The sequence below is a fragment of the Trachypithecus francoisi genome, unplaced genomic scaffold (genome assembly GCF_009764315.1).
Source record: "Trachypithecus francoisi isolate TF-2019V2 unplaced genomic scaffold, Tfra_2.0 Lachesis_group16, whole genome shotgun sequence".
Taxonomy (NCBI): domain Eukaryota; kingdom Metazoa; phylum Chordata; class Mammalia; order Primates; family Cercopithecidae; genus Trachypithecus; species Trachypithecus francoisi.
Genome location: NW_022681461.1, coordinates 45,120,528 through 45,142,646, shown reverse-complemented (window position 1 = coordinate 45,142,646; position 22,119 = coordinate 45,120,528). Strand labels below are relative to the sequence as shown.

Below are 22,119 nucleotides of genomic sequence, written 5' to 3'. Positions count from 1 at the left end.
CCCAAGGCCTCAGTTCTGATGCCATTCTCTGACAAAAGAAACCAAGGCTCCTGGCTGATTCCAGCACCAGGGCCGGGAAAGTACAAGATGAACCTAGAAGATCTTGTGCCAGAAAGTAAAGAATTGCTGGAAAAAAGGACAGGGCTTGTCGAAAGAACACAGGAGCAACATAAAGGAGCTTCCAATGGCCAAATCTGGGACTATGTGAGAAAGAAAATAAATAATGACTGTAATGAGTTATATAGTCCACAGAATCAATTAATATCGATGTGTTTATAGTATATAAATAATTGGGTAAACATGTCAGTGGTGGGAGGGAGAGCTCTTCCCTATTCATTCTGACTGATGTGGAAGAAATGACGGGAACAGAAAATTGCTGTTTGACAAACTACAATGGTAATGGGTACAGACAAGAACACTCCGTGGACACTGAAGTTAGGGGGCAATGTGTGTTGTGAAATGGGGTATCTGCAGAGTCTTGAGAACCTCCTCGAAGATGCTTAGTGACTCCCAAGGGAACAGTAGTAACCTCACATTAGAGACCACCCTAGCTATGTGGTCATCACCAGAAACAAGCTGTGCATGCAGCTCATAGCCCTGATACCATGCACTGAGAACACGGCATCACTGCTGTGGTTTTCTTGCCCGTAATGTCTCTTGTCCAAGTACTAACCAGACGCGACCCTGCTTAGCTTCTGAAATCAGACAAGATCGGGTGTGTTCAGGGTGATATGGCCGTAGACTCTTGCCCAAAATGTGTAGCCTGAATCTGATCATAAGGAAACATCAGACAGACCAAAGGGCAATGCTACAAAATAATTGCCAGCACCCTTCCAAAGTGTTACGTAAGATGTTATCTAGGGGAACTGGGTATACAAACTCTGTCCTATTTTTCCAGCTTTTTGGAAGCCTGAAATTATTTGGAAATAAAGAAAAAAAAACCTCTGCTTCCCCATTTGAGTCTGAAGGATGAGCACACTATTCACATGAGGAGAGAGCAGTCACTTTTATTCTTTCATAGATGATAATATTTACATCATTCCTTTTAGTGCATTACGTAGTTGCATTTTTACCTTTCACATCTGCATTTTTATCTTTTCTGATGCTCATAACAGCAATGTTAATAATACCTGTTGGGTGGATATTGTCGTATCCTCATCCTTTTCATAGCTGAGGAAACAAAGACTTGAAGAGGTTAATGACTTTCTTGGAAGTCTTGCCATCTAACACAGCCCACTGTAGACTATGAGCTTATGGGGTCCCTCCTCTCCCTTGGATAACTAATGAGAAATGGTAACAGGAGTGTCTGTAGTCTGGCTGTCCACTCACAGTTGCTTCTGAGCTTCTGAACACCACACAGCTGAATTGTAGTAATGCCTGAGACTTCTTGCCCTGGAGCTCTTGAGGGCAGGGAGATCTGGAATCCACAGGTGCAGGGGACTTGGATTTGGATTTGCTTGCAAAAGAACCCTGGATACTTCCACACAAATTAGTAAAAGTCTCTGAAGAGTAAACTTGTCCGCCCATCATTCTGTGCATACAGATTCTAAGTGTTTAGTTCTCTCTTTGGAAAAAAGGTTCCTTTTTGGCCTAAGTTGAAATATTGATGCAAGAATCAGGCCTATGGAGATCAAATTCATAGCTTCGTTATTCACAAAGACTATGTTGGAGGTTGTATTACAGCTTAGACGCATGGAAAAATGGGCTTCTTTTTGACATAGCCCTGAATGGAATTTCAGCCCTAAATCACAGGCCTCCCTTGTGAGGGTCATGATTGGGCAGTGGGGGGCAGTAGAGCCTGCCCTACTAGCTCACTGCATCGCCGAGAGAATAGACTTTTCTGCATCCTCTTTCCGTGTAAGAAAGGGGCTGGGCCATTTATGCCCCGTGTTTCTTTCCAGCTCACCAATCAGATAATTCATTTCTTTCCCAGAGGAGGAATGAAGAGGGGAGGAGGGAGAGGAAAGTCCAGTAGCATTCATCTAGTGAAGTCCCTGCTCCGGGAAGTCCGAGGCATCGGAGATAAGGATGTTCCTTTCCTCAGGGTCCAGGGAGGACACCTCTTAGATGCGGGTCTTGTGACCTGCTTCAGGGGAGAAGGGTGAGGGGATACGATGATTATATATTGGTTTTGTAGACTTTTATTGATTGTAATACAAATAATAAAATCCCTTCTTTGCCTTTTAATCAATAGATCTCATGAATCAGATATGTTAATAGTAGAAGGTCATCAGATTATGAGCAAAGTGCAGAGAAACTTTGCCAGGTCACCATGTATGTGTGCGTATGTGGTTCTTAGCAGGGGAGATGGTGCAGGTTGACACTTGTGGAGAACTGTAGTAATGCCTCAATATATATAAATGCTTCTACTTTTAATTCCAGAGCTTCCTCCATCTTTGCAACTACTTTGTATAGTAGTAACTGCAGACTTAACGATCCCCATCTTACAAATAAGGAAGCTAAGACTTACAGAGGTAAAGTGAGTTCAAGGTTACAGAACTGGGAAGTGGTGGAGAAAAGACTTTTCCTTTGCCGTTATTTAAAATACTACTTTTATTTTTCAAAATTTTTATAAATCAGTTTTTCATTATAAAAGTAATATGAGCAGAGTTCAGATAATTTGGAAGGAGGAGAAAAAAGTCACCAGTTATTTCCCTGTCCAACATAAATGAGTAAAAATTATGATTTCTAGAGGAAAGAGACAAAACCTCCAGATAAGTAATAGAAAATGGCCTTGGGAGGCTGCAGCCTAGTTCTCGAGGATCACAGTTTCAGTGGAACCAATATATTGTGGGAAATCTTTGACTTCTCTTGAGGCAAAAGGGAGTCAGGAAATGAATAAAAGGATCCAATTCCAGGGCCCAGATGCTCATTTACTATGAAGTTTTTTTGTAACCAAGCTTATAAAGTAATTCGTAAAGTAAGAATTGGAATGTAAGTGATAATGATATAGTTCCACATTTTTATAAGTTATGTATTCATTTTATATATATATATATATATTTTAAAATAGACTAAAAAACTCATCCTGCCTTAAATTAACATATCTTTTAAGTTAGAAACATGAGGAGTCGTCACCTCACTGAAGATGTATATTATGAAAGGCACTCGGGCGTGTCTCCAGCAGGGCAGGAATATGAATATGTGGACTGAGCACCATAGATTTTGGAGAATTAGACATGGTTATTAACTTACACAGGGCTTGAAAGTTCACAAAACACACTCATAGTAACCATTGCCTTTGCTTTTCCTGCAGATGTTGTGAAATGAGAGCACTTCAAAAATAAGACTAGGGACTCAGGGAAGTTAAGGGACACTGTGAGGGTCACAAGGCTGGAGAATGGCTTGGCTGACTTCTACTTTCCAGTCCAGGAATCTTTTCATTAATTACATCGTGCTATACTTGAGGGGTTGCTATGCTGATGAGCCTCTTGCAGAATACCGGAGTGCTTTTTTTTTTTTTGAGACAGAGTCTCACTCTGTGACCAGACTGGAGTGCAGTGGCACGATCTCAGCTCACTGCAGCCTCTGCAGTGGTTGGGAATACAGGTGTGGGCCACCATGCCCAGCTAATTTTTGTATTTTGAGTAGAGTCAGGGTTTCACCATGTTGGCCAGGCTAGTCTGGAGCTCCTGACCTCGTGATCCACCCACCTTAGCCTCCCAAAGTGCTGGGATTACAGGCGTGAGCTGGACTGTTTTTAAATAGCCTTGCTCATCATTCCTGTCTGGTTGGACAGGTATGGTGAGCCGATTTCTAGTGCACGTGATAGGTGTGGGTAGCTACTTTAGGTTCTTAATCTAAGGAGGCAGAATGATGAGCATCTGTTTTAGGAAGGGGAGAATAGCCTGAGAGTGGTATCCCAATGTGTCTGATGTGTGCTGGAGTTTGAGAACCATGGAGTCAAAGCAGTCATAGGAAGGCATTCTTGGAGAGTATTTCAGAATTCACATCTGAAGTGATAAGAGTCTCAGTTAATGTGATGGCAGTGGAAATGAAGAGGAACATGTGTGTCCGAGAGATACTTGACAGAAGTCTTGACCATGGTGAAAGTTGCTGTCCTGGTCATTCCTTACAGAACACATGGTAACCCTAGTGTTCTGCAGAGGAGTGTTAATTCCAGGTGAGCATCATCGTAAACCACTCGAAAGAGCTGAGTATACTGTGTTCAGAGGTGCTGAGCTCCCACTTTGTGTATCTAAGTGGGGGTGTGTATAGTGTATCCTCCCAGGTGACAGTGTGGCCAGCTGAGATGCAGAGGTGGATGTTTGGCAAGAGGACTAGTATCTGTTCACAGTCTGTTTCCTGGTGATGAAGGATGAGCTGTAACCTTAGAGAGAATTGGCGGGAGGTAAAATGGGAACAGCTAATATTTGAAGGGAGGGGATGCTGAGAAAAGAGTGAGGATTTCTGAGCCGATGTATTTCCTTTTGTTCAAAGAATAAAATTCATCCTCTCTGCCACTATGGTTTCTGGCTTTTGCCTGTTTTCTGTCCTCATTTTCTCTCCTTCTCTGCCTTGCTCATCACTTTCCCAGTTTAGAATGCCCCCTCTGCCCTCAACCTAGATATTCCCATGGCTGGCTCCATTATACAGCGATTGGATGTCACCTTTTTGGAGAGCTTTTCCTGACCATCCTCATTAATGTTGGGCCTTCGCCCCACCCTTGCCTCCCGCAACACCTAGGTTCTGTTCCAAACCACTTATCCCAATCAAGGATGACCCTGATCAGTTCTTGGTGTGCTTGTGCAAATCTGCCCTCCCTTCTCCAGTAGAATGAAAGCTCTTCGAGAGCCTGGGATCCTGTGTATCTTGTTCATTGCTGTATTGCCAGCACCTAGAAGAGTACCTGGTACATATTTAGCATAAATATTAGTTCAAAGGACTCTAGGTAAAGATTTGATGAGGGGGAGCAGAGGTAAGCAATGGGGAAAGAAATGGGTCTATAGACCCCAGGCAACACATGATGACTAACCTGTGCTGGACGGTAGCGATGAGACAGGATAAATTCAAGAGACGTTCAGGAGGTAACACTGACAAAATTTGGTTATGGACTGGTATAGGAGGTATCAGGCAACTTTCTTGTGAAAAATCTTGCTGTGAGAGGTTTGTGAACTCCTAGCATTCTTATTTGATCTCTTCGTTCACTGGAAACTTAAGGGCAAAGCAATTCTTAGCCCTCCGTTAAGAGCTTGCCTTGGTTCTACTCCATCCTAGAGGAGGTGTCTCAAACGCTAGGCATGAAGAAGTCTCTGTTTCTGCTCAGAACAGTTGTATCCACCCATTCACCACTCAGCAATATTTTTTGAGCATGTAATGTGTTCTAGGTATTGTCGAAGGCACTGGTGCACAGGAATGGCTAAAACAACCTCCTTGCATTTATGTTCTAGAGAGGGAAGACAGACAAGCATGTCTACAAATGCTACATGCACAAAATACTTCTGGATGGTAATAATGGTGGAAGGAAAAACAGTGAGACAGGATGGGATGGGGTCAGCCAGGCTGCTCTGCATTAGCTGAGATCTGAATAACAAGAAGGAGCCATGAGAAGACCTGCGAGGGGAAGGTGTTCTGGCATTGCCCTCAGAACCTACTCCTGCTAGAGAATACACTGAAGGGGCACTTTGCTTTCATGTCTTAAAGAATGAAGTTCAAGAGGTTGGTGGGATGGAAACTCAACTTCAAATACTTATCAAGTTTATTTATTTATTTATTTTTCATTTCATTTATTTATTTAGTTAGTTTTTGAGACAGCATCTTGCTCTGTTGCCTAGCTGGAGTGCAGCGGCATGGTCTTGGCTCACTGCAACCTCTACCTTCCAGGTTCAAGCAGTTCTCCTGCCTCAGCCTCCTGAGTAGCTGGGATTATAGGAGTGCAACACCACACCCAGCCCAGCTAATTTTTGTATTTTTAGTTGAGATGGGGTTTCACCATGTTGGCCAGGCTGGTCTCAAACTCCTGACCTCAAATGATCCACCTGCTTTGGCCTCCCAAAGTGCTGGGATTAGAGGTGTGAGCCACCGCACCTGGCCCATTTTATTTATTTATTTTTTTGAGATGGAGTTTTGCTCCCGTTGCCCAGGCTGGAGTGCAATGGTGCAATCTCGGCTCACTGCTCCTCTGACTCCTGGGTTCACGTGATTCTCCTGCCTCAGCCTCCTGAGTAGCTGGGATTACAGGCACCCGCCACCACACCTGGCTAATTTTTGTGTTTTTAGTAGAGATGGGGTTTCACCATGCTGGTCAGGCTGGTCTCAAACTCCTGACCTCAAGTGATTCACCTGCCTCGGCCCCCCAAAGTGCTGTAATCAGTCACCATGCCCGGCCCCATTTTATTTTCTTGAGACAAGGTCTCTATCGCTCAGACTAAAGTACAGTGGCATGATCATGGCTCACTACACCACAAACTCCTGAGCTCAAGCGACCCTCCCACCACAATACCTGTAGCTGGGATTACAGGCACATACCACAAGCCTGGCTTTTGCAAAAACTTTTTTATAGAGACGAGTGCTCACTCTGTGGCCCAGGCTGGTCTTGAACTCCAGGCCTCAAGTATTCCTCCTGCCTCCGTCTCCTAAAGTGCTGGGCATGAGGCAAACATGCCTGCTGGTTTATTTCTTATCAGCATTTTTGTTTACCAGATCATCCTACTGCTCATTTACTTACTGAAATATTGCCCTTTTACAAGTTGTTACACAAAATATTTTAGAGATGGCTTTAAAGAACAAAATTTCTGTCAATCATAAGTGATTAATATAATTTTGAAAAAAGGATAAAATCATGACTCATAGATACAAAAATGAACATGTTAAGGATTTTATTTAATCACTGATTAATTATTAATTATAGATGAGGACATTTGGCAGATGTTATAACAGATTCAAAGGAGAAATCAAAACAGAACAAATTTCTGTGACGTATTGTTGAAATTAATGTGCAAATCCAGGAAAACTAACTTATTCCACAGCTGGGGAGGGAAGTTAGTTGAACCTCTACTGGCCAGGCAAAATTAACATGCCTATAGACAACAGTTATTTTGCACTGCTATTAGTTATCTACAATTTACAGAGTTGTAAGCTCCCTGGGAATCAGAATCTAATTACCTGTAGAGATCTCCTCTAGAGTCTCGGCAGTGCGTGGTTTTCCAGTGAAGCACGTTTTTTTCCCCATGTATAACCAGACTAGAATAAAATAGTCTCCCCCTCCTCCATGTACAAAAGTGTGGAATTCCTACACTTACGGTCTTTGAAGCAGTGGGGAAGGGAACTATCATCTATTTAGCGCCTGCTATGAGCAGCATTTGTCAGTTTACCTCATCTTCACAGCAGCCCCTCAAAGTAGGTGTTGGTCTTCCCGTTTTACAGATAAGAAAATTGAGACTCAGGGATCTTATAGACAGTAAGCAGCAAAGTTAGAATTCCAGCCTGTCCCGTCTCCAGAATCCACATACACACACTCCCTGTGGACAACTTGTTGATGGTAAAACTACAGAAATTCTCTGTTTTTTTTTCTTGATCTTTAGTTCATCGTCAACCAAGGTGGATCTCAAGAGTGGCCTCGAAGAATGTGCTGTGGCGTTGAACTTATTTCTAAGCAATAAATTTACAGACGCCTTAGAATTGCTTCGCCCCTGGTAATTTACTTTGTGTCTTTTAGATAAAATATCTTTCAGATGTTTCTGATGATTCTTTGATGTCATGCTTGTAAATTATCTGTTCCCATCTGAATATTGATAAGCTAATTTAGTTCAGACCTCCTTACTTTGGTCACTTTTAAAATTCAGTTTAGAAATCTGAGTTTTCAAATATAATTAGTAGAAAATTTCTGATTGTTTTGCATATTTTAATCTCTCTTGTTCAGATATTGTCATCTTTTAAGTAGTTTTATAAGGCTTCAATTTTGCTTTCTTCAGTGAAATATTTTTATGTTTGTTCCTTTTAAATATTGAAAAAATTTCCTTTGAAATGGGGAGGGGAAGAACCAGAATATGCTGATCTCAATGCTAAAAAGAAATTTAAGAAAATAAGAATGTTAGGCCGGGCGCGGTGGCTCAAGCCTGTAATCCTAGCACTTTGGGAGGCCGAGACGGGCGGATCACAAGGTCAGGAGATCAAGACCATCCTGACTAACACGGTGAAACCCCGTCTCTACTAAAGAATACAAAAAACTAGCCGGGCGAGGTGGCGGGCGCCTGTAGTCCCAGCTACTGGGGAGGCTGAGGCAGGAGAATGGCGTAAACCCAGGAGGCGGAGCTTGCAGTGAGCTGAGATCCGGCCATTGCACTCCAGCCTGGGCGACAGAGCGAGACGCCGTCTCAAAAAAAAAAAAAAAAAAAAAAGTTACTGGGGTTCTCTATTTGTTCGACAAACAAGTTAAGCAATTTAATTTCAATTAATAGTACCTGTTAAGTTTTCAGATGTGGCAGTAAAACCTGTGCTTGCCTGTTTACTCGGTCTTTATCTTGACAAGAATAGTCTTACATTGTGCCCTCAAACACTTGCTTAGATGAAGCTTAGACTCGTATAATAATTTCCTGGAAGTTTACTTGGACACAAAAGTGGGCAATCTCATTCCTTACTTTGAGTGGTTACTAGGGCGACTGGATTCTGGTCATCTGAATCTTAGAGATTAATTGACCTGCTGAGGAGCTGCTATGGTAATTCTGTAAAGATTTAGAATAGCTGTAGTCAAGGTGGGTCAGCTGTCGTTCCACAGGTTAAGAACAAATGATGAAATCGATGGTGAAGCCCTGTGAAGAATAGTCTTAAGGAAATCTTCCAGTGTTGTCTTCAATATTTGCCTCACAATCTCCACCTTGCCTGTCCCCTGCTTTTTCCCTCTCTCCTTCTCAGTCCCTCAGACTTCTCTGTCTTCTGTCTCTACCTCCTTTTGTTTGCTTGTCTTTCCCTCTCTCTTGGTCTCTCCTTCTGTCTCTTTTCTCAGCCTGCTTGCCTGTCTTCTTTGGGTTTTTAAATGTTTTTATTGATGAGCCATAGTTGTACCTATTTTTGGAGTACATGTGATAATTCCTTACCTGTATACAATGTTCAGTGATCAATCAGGGTAATTGGGTTATCCATCATCTCAAACATTTATCTTTTCTTAGTGTCAGGAACATTTATAATTATTCTCTTATAGCTATTTTGAAATAGCAATACATTATTGTTAATTATAATTTATTATTAAATATTAGAAGTTATTTCTTCCATTTAACTGTATTTTTGTACCCATTATCTCCTTTGATTTTTATTCAGACAAGTCTTTCTCTGCCACTGACACACAGCTGATCATAACATGGAATGAAAATAAACGATTTAGTGTTGTATTCAGTCAGGTTCATCTCCGAGTTTTGTACATGTTTCACTGTTTAAATGGCTCACGCCTGTAATCCCAGCACTTTGGGAGGCCGAGGCAGGCGGATCACCTGAGGTCGGGAGTTAGAGACCAGCCTGACCAACAGGGAGAAACCCTGGCTCTACTAAAAATACAAAAAATTAGCTGGGCATGGTGGCACATGCCTGTAATCCCAGCTACTTGAGAGGCTGAGGCAGGAGAATCACTTGAACCTGGGAGGCAGAGGTTGTGGTGAGCTGAGATCGTGCCATTGCACTCCAGCCTGGGCAACAAGAACAAAACTCTGTCTCAAAAATAAATAAATAAATAAAAAAAAGACTTTTCCCTTACTTGAAATAATTTTTTTTTTCTTCTTGAAAGAGCTTTCAGTTAAAAATGTGAGGTTTGAAACCACAATTAATGATTAACTTTGGGCTGCTCTGATTCCTTGTGGTTCTTTTGAACAGATAGTGAGTGCCCTCAATGTTCAGGACAAGCTGCAAATTACCTAAGGATGTTTAGACTATTTCCGTGGGGGCAAAAGATAATGTGGCTTGCATTTGTTTTGCATGGTAGCAGGCTGTTATGCATTAATATTTAAATTAAAAACAAAACCATGCATTAGCATTTTAAGCCTTATAAATAATTAATACAGCTTAAGAAGTTTTGAGAAAATAAATGATGTTCTCACAGCCCGAGAATCTGGATGTCTGCCATCCGTTAGGACTCATTAACATCTTTAAGAATCCTGAAGCAGTTCTCACTGTAACTTGATTTGAAATATCAAGAACTTTAATCAGGAATTTCAGATAATGGGAACTTGATGATTTGAAATATCAAGAACTTTAATCAGGAATTTCAGATAATGGGATTAGAACCAGATACAAGGTCTGACATCTACTTTGGTCATGGCTCTTGTGACCAGCCCAACTTATTCCAAAATCTTGTTTGCTCTTGGCCTTTGGCTGGAGAGGAGAGGAATTACTTTAAATGAGCCTTTATTTTTGAAAAAACATATCAGAATCTCTCTGTCAAAAAATACTTTCCAGCGGCCTTTATTTAGCACTTACTTCAGAGCCAAAGGTATGCTGCCCCTTTTTCAACTGAAAACAGTTGGTTTGCTTGGAATCTGCCCACAGGCTGCCCTCTTGTGTTGAAATAGGGAAATGCATATTGTCCCCTTCAACCTGGAACATTTTGTTCTGCCTGTGTGGGTTTACATTGGAAAGTCCTTGGTACTTGAGTTCTTAAGAGGTTACTTTTCACCACCCATATAATTTTGGTGATTATGATGAAGGAATAAAGGTTACTGTGCAAGTCAGGACATGCATTTACTAGGATTTCTTATGATCAATATTTCCATTGAATTAAAATGTCTGAATTCCCTGTTTTCTCCCCAGGGCTAAGGAGAGTATGTACCATGCTCTGGGCTACAGTACCATTGTGGTGTTGCAGGCTGTCCTGACCTTCGAGCAACAGGACATCCAAAATGGCATTTCTGCCATGAAGGACGCTTTACAAACCTGCCAAAAGTATGATGAGTCATTCAATACTTGAGATGTGACTGCAAACTTTTATGCCTGTGTAATGTCATTTGCCTGACCAAGAGCTCTGTGTTTGAAATTGGCCACAGTTACAGAAAAGAAATTCAGCCTCGAAGCTGAAGGATTCCCATTTGGCATCTATATATTCCACTTTTCTTTTTGATAACCTGAGGTCTGAGCTACAGAGATATGGGGGGGATTTCTGTGGGATTAGCAGCAAGCATCTCTCAAGGTAGATGACATTAGGTACTGCACACCAAACCAAGCCACGCAAGGAACGTTTTTGTTTTAAGTGGGAGATGCAAATTCATGAGGGAATGTTTTATTTGTTTAAGAAGGACCTCTTTTTGAACACTTTTGTTTGGTGAAAATGAGATAGAGTTTTAGTTTTATTTTAAGCTTTACCCTGTGTGTATAGGAAGACCCTATCAAAATTTTTTTTCAAGGCAAAAGTAATTTTGATATCTTTTAAAAAATGATAAATGTTTCACAGTATGGAAGATGCTTGGTTTGTGGACATTTAGGAATATTCAAGAATCCAGGAATGGCTGGCTGCGGCACCCTGATCAGATGAATGGGAGGAAATGACCGCTGTTGCTGTCAATTGCTTGATGTGCTGCTGGGACTAGGGCAGAAGGTTCATGATCAGAAGGTTAACATGGGTGAAATTGCATCCTCATATAATGGTGTTGTAAGCTCCTCAAATGAAGAGAGCTTCCAAATATTGCACTTTAACTTCATTTTTCACCTGTGGAGAATTTTACACAAATCCTGATTTTAGTTATCAGGATAAGGGAAGGTACTTTGGAGGTTAGTTTTCACTGGCGTGTGTGGGTTTCCCCACGTGGTGTTCAGTAACGCAAACTGAGTTCCCGCAAGTGGCTAGCCAGTGCTGAGTGTAGAGTGTTGGAAAAGGATGATCTGTGTCCTGCAGACTTCAGGGTTTAGAGTTTCAGCTTTTTGACTCTTTGTGTGATAGTGTGATAGTGACTGAAATGAATGTCAAATGAAAATGAGCTTAGCCTGATTTTTTTTTTCTGTTTTCTATCTCCCTTTTTATTTACTCGATGTAGATACAGGAAAAAATACACAGTTGTAGAATCTTTCTCAAGTCTTCTTTCTAGAGGATCCCTGGAGCAACTGAGTGAAGGTAAAAGTCATTTAAAAGATCACTTTTTTCCTTGATTTTACAAGTTAAAAAATGATCATCTCATAAAATTCCGTACTGAAGTGTATAAAGTCAATAGAATGTCTTTTTTTCTTCCCTATCATACTGACCTTCCAAAAGTAACCACTGTTAATAGTTCATTGTAAAGCCTTTTCTACATACATACTCAAATACATAAATAAGGTACACATAGGGTTTTTGTTGTCACTCATGGATTGTTCATTTTTTTTTTTTTGCAAGCATAGAATCCCATAATAGGTGTAAATTTGACATTGACACTTTCCCAGGTCATTACATGTGAGTGTTTAACAGCTGTGTGATATTCCACAGGATTGGTGTACTGTACACCAAAATTGGATTTTCTCTATTGTTTTTATTTTTTCACCGTTACAAATAATGGTGTCCTAGAATCCTTATACATATGGATTAATGCATCTTGAAAAGTTATTTCATAAGATAGATTTCTAAAAGTGGAATAGCCAAGACTGGCAGTTTGAAAAGTTACAATATTTATAGGTATTCCCAGTTTTTTTCTCCAAAGATATAGGTCAGTTTATATTCTTACCATTCATCTATGAGAATTTCAGTTTTCCACAAGCTATTAAAAATTTTTTTCAAGGTGGAAGTAATTTTGGTATCTTTTAAAAAATGATGTTTCACAGTATGGAAGATGCGTGGTTTGTGGACATTTAGGAATATTCAAGAATCCAGGAATGGCTGGCTGCGGCACCCTGATCAGATGGGTGGGAGGAAATGATCGCTGTTGCTGTCAATTGCTTGATGTGCCGCTGGGACTAGGGCAGAAGGTTCATGATCAGTTCTGTCTTTACCGTGTTACACTCTAGTCCAGAATAGTTTACAAGAAAGGAGCATCTAGATATTCCTGTAGAAGGAAAAAAAAAATGTCCTTCAAATGTGATCATTGTAGAATAAAGCTTTTGCCATCCCAGGAGAATCTGTGCCTGTATTGTCATTGTCAAATGTGTTCTCTGAAGAGGCGACACAAAATACTAGAATATACCATACTAGCAAACACAAAATACAAAGCTACTAGAAGTAGCTTTGGTTGATTAGAGCAAGAGCAGTTCTGGATACTGCTGTCAGAGTAGTTTCTAATGGTCAAGTATATGTCAGACATATTTTTGAGGGTGTTTTATTAGGAAGTTTTGTTTATTTTGTTAGATGAGTATTATCAACTTGTTTTGGACTTCGGAGAACTTGGGAACATTTGCACGATGTGAAGCTAGAGTATTGATTATAGGAGAGGAGTTGAGACATTTCACATCTTTGGGACTTATTTCAAAGGGGCATGATGTTGACCCCAAAACCATGGTCAAACAGAATGGCATTTCATTGGTCACACTAGGCAGCTGAAACCTACATCTTTTTCTCCAGAAACTGACCTCTAACTATAAGAATTTATTTATCCCCTTGGCTTCGGATAGAATGTGTCTACATATCTTCCATCTTTGGGCTACTTATGTAAATTAGTTCCATTAGATCTAAAGTTCACTAAAGTGGGTTAATAAGAAATCACATAGGCCCAAAAGAAATTGAACTCTTTTGTTGTATTCTCCTTTCTGTTACCCTCTCTATGGCTTCCCTCTAGTGGCCAGCTACTCAGGAGGCTGAGTGAGGCAGGAGAGTTGCTTGAACCGAGGAGGCAGAGGTTGCAGTGAGCTGAGATTGCGCCACTGTACTCCAGCCTGAACGACAGAGTGATAATCTGTCTCAAAAATAATAATAATAATTTGAAAAATAAGATGCTCCTTTTTTTTTTTTTTTGAGACAGAATCTTGCTCTGTCGCCCAGGCTGGAGTGCAGTGGCACAATCTCAGCTCACTGCAAGCAAGCTCAGCCTCCCGGGTTCATGCCATTCTCCTGCCTCAGCCTCCCGAGTAGCTGGGATTACACGTGCCTGCCCCCATGCCCGGCTAATTTTTTGTATTTTTAGTAGAGACAGGGTTTCACCATGTTAGCCAGGATGGTCTCAATCTCCTGACCTCGTGATCCGCCTGCCTCGGGCCTCCCAAAGTCCTGGGATTACAGGCATGAGCCACCGCACCCAGCCGATGATCCTCTATTTTTAAAAAGCGTTCTGTATGTGCTATATACTGTCCTTGTTGCTTTTCTTAACATTAACCTATCTAACCTCCTCGTTATAGACTTGGAACTGATCAGAGTTATAAACAAATGGCCAGGATTCCCCACCTAGCAGAGTAGGGTTAACTGATCATTTGCCTTTCCCTAAGCCACAACTCTTTCCACCGTAACCCACACTTTTTCCTTTAGGCAAGTAGAGAAGGGCACGAAATGTGTCATATATGGATAAAGGAAATATTGAATTATTTCTGTGTTAGTTATCTTGAAAATAGATGATATTGTGTTGTTATGTTTTTATAATGTCTTTGAACAATGGCACTTTAGGAAATCTGCAATAAAGTAGAAAATTACTTTTTACTAATTATAAAAAATAGTCTAGGCATGGTGGCTTGTGCCTGTAATCTCAGCTACTCAGGAGACTAAGGTGGGAGGATCCTTTGAGCCCAGGAGGCGGAGTGTATTAGTCCATTTTCATACTATTATAAAGAACTGCCCAGGACCGGGTAATTTATAAAGGAAAGAGGTTTAATTGACTCATAGTTCTGCATGGCTGGGGAGACCTCAGGAAATTTAAAATCATGGCAGAAGGTGAAGAGGAAGCAAGGCACCTTCTTCACAAGGCAGCAGGAAGGAGAAGGGCATGTAGGAGGAACTCCTGTCAAACACTTACACCACCACCCGATCTTGTGAGAACTCACTCACTGTCATGAGAACAGCATGGAAGAAACCAGCCCCATGATCCAGACATCTCCCACCAGGTCCCACCCTTGATATGTAGGGATTATGGGGATTACAATTCAAGATGAGATTTGGGTGAGGACGCAAAGCCTAACCATATCACAGAGGTTGCAGTAAGCGCAGATCATGCCACTGTACTCTCCTCTGGGTGACAGAGCAAGTCCCTGTTTCTACATAAATAAAAATAAAGTAAAGTAATATAAACTAAAATAAAATAAACCAATACACTTGTGAGTATAGCCTATTATGAAATACAGGTTTATTTAGACTTTCATATCTAAAGGCAATGCTTAGCTAACATTACTTCAGTGCATCATGAAGATATTTACTCCTGTGGACTAAGGAATTTACAATTAAGAGATATTCTGGTAGTTACCCACTCATAAGTACCTAATGGCTAATTCTGAGAACTAAAGAACTATGCAGTGTAAGTCAAACACAGTGAAAGAGTAAAACTTTTATAAATTAAGCTGTATTTTATTCTTAGTGAGTTTGGCTGTCAACTGCAACCCAAACAGACTTTGTGTTCAAGGGAGCATGTCAAAACATTGTAGCTTTAGTGTGTGATTTGTTTTTCCTCTTGGTAATTTTCATTTACATCCTTGAGTGTCTGGTTGTCTACAGGAGTGAGTATATTTCATTAAACTTTTCATGGGTTTAACGTGGAACATAGTAGTTTTTTTCTCTTGTGGCTGGCGGATTGCCCCAAATGGGTTTCAACTGGCCTTTACAGATATTTATATGCAGTGAGTGCCTAGGATGTGAAAGGGATTTAATATGACAGATACTTATTTGTGGAATGCAAAGTTCAAACTCTTCTTGCTTTTTCTGTTTGCCTTGTCACATCCCTGTGCTGCTCTTAAATTTGTTCATCTTTCACTTAACCCTGATCTGCCCACCTGTCTGCCCAGATCTCAGAAAGGACTGTCTCACTGTTGCCTCCTCAATCAACTATAGACTCTAACATTCAAGGCCATTTATAATTGAGCCTTGACTTAACTCTTCCAGCCTCATTGCTGTCTCCTCCCTTGACTGGCTTTTCCTGAAGGTGCTCTGGGCTTTCCTTGCTCCTGTTACCGGCCCACTCCCCTCTGCCCCCCACCCACCGCCACCATCACCACCACAGACTTCATCCTCTCTGCATGTACCCCAAGCCAGCAATCTGTATTCCTGAGCAGACTTTCATAGCTAATAATTCCTGAATCTCACTCTGTCACAGAATTACCTAGGAAGAGGATATTCAGGTGACTGTGTCAAAATAAGTTACCAGTTGGTATCCCACTGAACACAGCTAGAAAATCACCAGGCACACTTTGAGGAGAGGTGTTCTGAAGGACTGAGACCCTGGCTGTGGATATGCAGGCTGTAGCTCCTCAAGTTTGGTCTGTCGTGACTTTGGCCCCATCTCTCTGTATGCTGTTGCATACCTTAGCTGCAGCGGGGCTTCTTTGTAAATTAAACATTTGGAATATGAGCATGGCAGGAACTTGAACCAATTTGTGAGAACCAGGGGGTTGTATGTGTGTATAGGGTGGGGGTAGGGTCTATAAGTGCAAGAAAGTACTTGTTGTCATCTAAGTCTATTAGCAGTAATCCCAATAATACAGGAATACTCTATTTTCAGTCACATTCCACATAAAAATGCTTTCTGCTTTCTGAGTTTTATCAAAAAGCAGTGACATGGATCAAGGGCGGTAATCTCAGTGCACGTAGCTAGCATTGATCCAGTGCTAACTCTGTATCATGAGCTCTGGGTGCAGTACCTCATTTGATCCTTCAGCTGTGAACCAGAGGTGGTGTTAGTGGCCTTTATAAATGAGGAAACCAGTAGAGAGGGAACGAGGTCCTATAACCAGTACATGGCAGAGCGTTTTTAGCAGCCCAGGCTATTAAATACCCCAGGCTCATTTACTTAAATATCATGCCAATTTGCATCCCATGGATAGAGCAAGAATCTGCTGACTTGTATATGGAAAAAAGTAAAGATTTGTCTCTCCATTCTCTGCAAGTGTAATGGGTTGTTGGGAAGCTAGGGTATGTGTTTTGGGGTACTCCACAGGCCCCTGGGATGCACAGAGCCCCACCTAACCCCTTTTTGAGAGTACCTTATTCTTGTGCTAGACATCTACGTGATCAAATTAGCCTAAAACTGGGATAGTGCTGTCTCTTTTTATATCAGATCTTCACATATGAGGAGTCTTAACATGGCCATGCAGGACGTTTCTTTTTCACTGAGCTCTAGAGAATTGCTGCTTTCTTTTCAGGTAGTTAATGTGTCTGGTTAGTGTCATGGTTACCATACCTTTATATTTTAGAAGCTAGCATTCATACATTTAATTTAGTTTTTTTCAACTTTTAAAACTATGTTAAAGTTGTTTGTTTTTTTTTTTGAGACGGAATTTTGCTCTTGTTGCCCAGGCTGAAGTGCAATGGCGCAATCTCAGCTCACCACAACCTCCACCTTGCAGGTTCAAGCGATTCTTCTGCCTCAGCCTCCCAAATAGCTGGGATTACAGGCATGCACCACCACACCTGGCTAATTTTTGTATTTTTGGTGGAGACGGGGTTTCTCCCTGTTGGTCAGGCTAGTCTCTGTCTCCTGACCTCAGGTGATCCACCTACCTTGGCCTCCCAAAGTGCTGGGATTACAGGCATGAACCGCTGCGCACAGCCAAAGTTTTATGTTACTAATTAAGTTAACAAATAAGTGGTTTCCTTTTTTTAAAAAGTACTTTTAAATGTTAATTTCCCCTTGTGAGCTGAGTTTGGGTCTCTGATAGGAAGTGACTGACTCTTTGCAGTTATGTTTGAATGGGGATGGCCTCCCTGAACACTTCACACATTCCAGGAAAATCTTCCTGACAAAGTGAGAACTGGGGTTATCATTCCGCTTTTGTGGAATCACAAGGGCCATCTAAGTTTTGGGGTCTCTCTTGGGTTAATTTATCTGCCAGTCTTTCCTGAGCATCACAGAGCAATCACTTTGGATGTGGGATTTTACTTAATATAATTTTGTTTGTTTTTCGTAGAGGAAATGCATGCTGAAATCTGTTATGCCGAGTGTCTCCTACAGAAAGCTGCACTCACGTTTGTGCAGGTAATGAATATTTGGCTTAGAATTCATATTGGCTGGGAAGACAGCCAGTGCTGCATAGAAAAATGTGGTGCATTCTATGTCAGAGCTTCAATTCTTTTGACTTAGAGTTGTAATGGCAAATATTTGTTATTCTGATAAACTTTGGCTGAAGAAAGATGCTAGAGAGCTTTGTTCCTCCTCTACTGCACTTAAGAATCTATTTCAAATTGCACTCCACTGGGAATCATTGCCCTTTAAAAGACTGTGTCTTTAAAGAAACTTTAGGCCAGGCGCGGTGGCTCATGTCTGTAATCCCAGCACTTTGGGAGGCTGAAATGGGCGGATCACCTGAGGTCTGGGGTTCGAAACGAGCCTGGCCAACATGGTGAAACCCTGTCTCTACTAAAAATACAAAAAAAAAAAAATTAGCCCGGCGTGGTGGCACATGCCTGTAATCCCAGCTATCCAGGAGGCTGAGGCAGGAAAATCACTTGAACCTGGGAGGTGGAGATTGCAGTGAGCTGAGGTCGCATCACTGCATTCCAGCTTGGGTGACAGAGCGAGACTCCGTCTCAAAAACAAAAAAGAAACTTTAAAGAAACTGCTTTGCAACCGCCACATCTAATTTTAAGATGCATCTGTGTGGAAATCGGGAGAATATTCCGCTTTGTACTTTCTACTGGTAGAGGCCGCACATGGGAGTGGCCTGGGCAGAGGAAGTGCCCCCTTTTACACCACTTGCCTCAGTCCAGTTCAGTTAGGCATACATGGAAAGTTCATGTACACTTCAAATTTTATTTTTCCCCTTCTTTCTGTATTCTAATTCCCCTTTCTTTTATTTCTTCCTTTGGAAAAACCGTTTTTTAAAAGTCACTAAACAATTAATCCTTTCTTATGAGGCATTTTAATTTCACCTCTGGGAATTAGTGCAGTCAGTACCTTGCCTATTTCTGTATCTTCCAATGCTTCTCTAAAACATAAATCTTCACATAATGGCTTCATGGGTGGCAGTGATGGCTACAGTGAGGGTGAGGTGGAGTAGAGATTGTACGAAATCAGAAAGAAATTCAATTGTAAAATGGAAAATCTTCCTCAATCACAGTCTTTTTTTTTTTTTTGTGGAGGGGTGCGGAGTGGTTAGAGCCTCATTCTGTCACCCCGGCTGGAGTGCAGTGGCTCGATCTTGGCTCACTGCAATGTCTGCCTTCCGGGTTCAAGCAGTTCTTCTATCTCAGTCCCCCGAGTAGCTGGGATTACAGGTGTGCGCCACCACACCTGGCTAATTTTTGTATTTTCAGTAGAGACAGGGTCTCACCATATTGGTCAGGCTGGTCTCGAATTCCTGACCTCAGGTGTTCCACCCATTTCGGCCTCCTAAAGTGCTGAGATTATAGACGTGAGCCACCGCGCCTGGCCACAATCTTTTAAGTTATTTGACAGTTGCTTCTTTCTTTTCATGGAGGTTTACCTCTTAGGTTGGATTCTCGTTTAGTAAAACGGAGTCACTGTAGCCCATGACCCTGTTTCCTAAAACACAGACATTACAAAGGCTGGTTGATAACAACAGTCTTATTGCCTCAGTAAGCATCATAATGATAGTCATGGAGGCCCAAGTTTTTTTCTGTTTTCCAAACAGGGATTTGGCAATCAAATCTGGGATTTGAAGGCTTATGTTATATTTGGGGACTTGAAATTAAAGAGATATCCATACTTGTGCCCTCTTCCTCATGCCTCCCACCCAATCATTTTTATATTCATGCTGCTTTAGCCTTTTAAAGATTGTGCAACTCCATCTCTTTCTGTCATTGTTCTAGAAGAGGTGCTTATCCACTCTTTGCTGAACTGTACAGCAACCTAGTGGCTCTCCCTCTCTAATTTCTTTTACCTTCAGCTCATTCCCTGTTCTGCAGTTGAGGGTTGAGTACCCTCTTGAAAACGAGTCTCTGACTTGGTCACTTCTCTGCTTCAGCATTCAGTAGCTCTTATTGACTATGGCAGTATTCTGTATCAGAATATCACAAATGAGGGGGGTACTTTTTCAAACAAAACTGGTACCTCCTCTCTATGTTCCCTTACTGCCCCCGCCCCTGCCAACACACACACACCTTACAGGTGTCCTTGGATGCCGCTGACAGGGTTGCATATTGAGTAGCATGGCTGGAGGTAGCTTTCTTAACTCCTTGGTCATTCTCTTTGCAATAGATTCTTCAGCAGTGTAGAATTACATATGCACACATGGCCAAACCCATCATGATCCTTAATGCCGCCCCGTCTTTCCACTTGAGTTTTACTTTGCTTACAAAGTTCACATCTGCTTTGCCTTCCTATACCTGGCCAGTTTCTAATTATTTTTGTGCTTAAAGCACCAACGCTTCCAGGAGGGATTTCTGGCCCTCTCCATGCTTCTACTTTGTGTTCTCATGACGTCCTGTGCATGATCCCATCCCCGTGCATGACTCTGTCCCTATGCATGGCTCCCTCTCCACGCATGACGCCCTCCCTTAACATACAGTATTGCTTTCATCTGTTTTTGCATTTGGGTGCCTGGTATAAAATAGGCATTAAATTTAAGTTTGATGAATCCTGAAATGACATATGGTTTTTTTTTCTTTTTGAGGCATATTTCAAGCTAATTTAAGAAATTTTTTTCTGGTTGGTATTGGATCTTATGTAATCATAAGATTCCTTAAATTAAGAAGATAAACATTGCATTTCATATCTATTGATTCTTATAATAAGTAGAACAATAAGTATTTAAGCAATTAATGAAATTAGTAAATGAAAGTCAGTTTTTCTTTTGCTATAGGAGGATGCTTAAGTACATAAGAAATATATATCAGAGCATTTTCTTTTTTCTTTTTTTTGAGATGGAGTCTCGCTGTGTCACCAGGCTGGAGTGCAGTGGTGCGATCTCGGCTCACTGCAGCCTCCGCCGCCCAGATTCAAGTGATTCTCCTGCCTCAGCCTCCCGAGTAGCTGGGACTACAGGCACCCGCCACCATGCCTGGCTAATTTTTGTATTTCTAGTAGAGATGGGGTTTCACCATGTTGGCCAGGATGGTCTCGATCTCTTGACCTCGTGATCCACCCGCCTCAGCCTCCCAAAGGGATTACAGGTGTGAGCCACTGCGCCCGGCCAGAGCATCTTTCTGATATCAACAGACTAGAAAAACTTGCTGTCTGGAAATGCAAAACATAGGACTGTCTCCACTAGTACCATCTATTAGAGTAACTTCCTTCAAGTGGTTATTTGATGTAATTTATTGAGAGATTGTCTTAGAATCCTAGAATGCTGACCCCGAAAACGCCATTCATCTAGGCCAACTGCCTCAATTTTATAGTCGATGACCAGATAAACAGAACTGAAGTGGTTTTGTTTTCCTAAAACAAAATTGCATAGTAGTGACAGCCACTTCAGAAACCAGACCAGTTATTTTGGGCCTGGAAATGTGTGTGAGTAAAATTCGCAACATTAAATAGACTCTGACTGCTAAAGTACTCTGTGAAAGAAGGACCATTGTCCCCTTTACTGGGTGTAATGTACTGGAAGATTTGGCCTTAGAGCAGATTGTAAAGTCATGCAGTTTAGATTCTGTTAAACCCACAAGAAAACAGCTCGGTAGATGTCAATGTTTATTAAAATAATTTGGACCACATATGGACCCTAATTGGTGAGGATTACCACCTTAGTAATAATAAAGTAATTGAAGGATTTTACAAGTATTTTCTTTTTGTTGTCCTCTAATGTGGAAGAAAAAGTACCCCAAAAACTTTTAAATGTAAAGCAAGAGTATGTGTTAATTTCAAAATTATGTCCTCAAAATACTTTTTTTTGTTTGTTTTTGTTTTTCTAATCACACAAACACACAACTGTGGGGACAATTTAAACTTGTTTGCTAAATAATCTAATTTTTTAACTGAATTATTTTCAGGATGAAAATATGATCAACTTCATCAAAGGTGGACTCAAAATTAGAACAAGTTACCAAATATATAAGTAAGTTAAAAAGTAAGATGTGATTTGTAAATAATTCTGTGCTGTATACTCCTTTGTTCTTCACAGTTCTCCTAAATTAAGTTTGACTAGGAGTTTTTATTTCGTGTTGGTAAAAATGAACTTGATTTTTTGCTGAGTGTGTATTCAGTGTTATAGGAC

At 41.2% G+C, this 22,119-nt stretch overlaps 1 protein-coding gene across 4 annotated transcripts in view; it reads left to right on the top strand.

Moving 5' to 3' along the window:
• Positions 1-22,119, top strand: part of TTC39B (tetratricopeptide repeat domain 39B) — a 150,122-nt gene that overhangs the window by 84,736 nt on the left and 43,267 nt on the right. For all 4 annotated transcript variants that reach the window (XM_033237394.1, XM_033237396.1, XM_033237395.1 and 1 more), the window contains 5 exons: positions 7,524-7,634; positions 10,735-10,866; positions 11,952-12,028; positions 17,917-17,984; positions 21,896-21,960. In XM_033237394.1, coding sequence (XP_033093285.1) covers positions 7,524-7,634; positions 10,735-10,866; positions 11,952-12,028; positions 17,917-17,984; positions 21,896-21,960 — 453 coding nt within the window. The remainder of the gene's footprint in view (positions 1-7,523; positions 7,635-10,734; positions 10,867-11,951; positions 12,029-17,916; positions 17,985-21,895; positions 21,961-22,119) is intronic.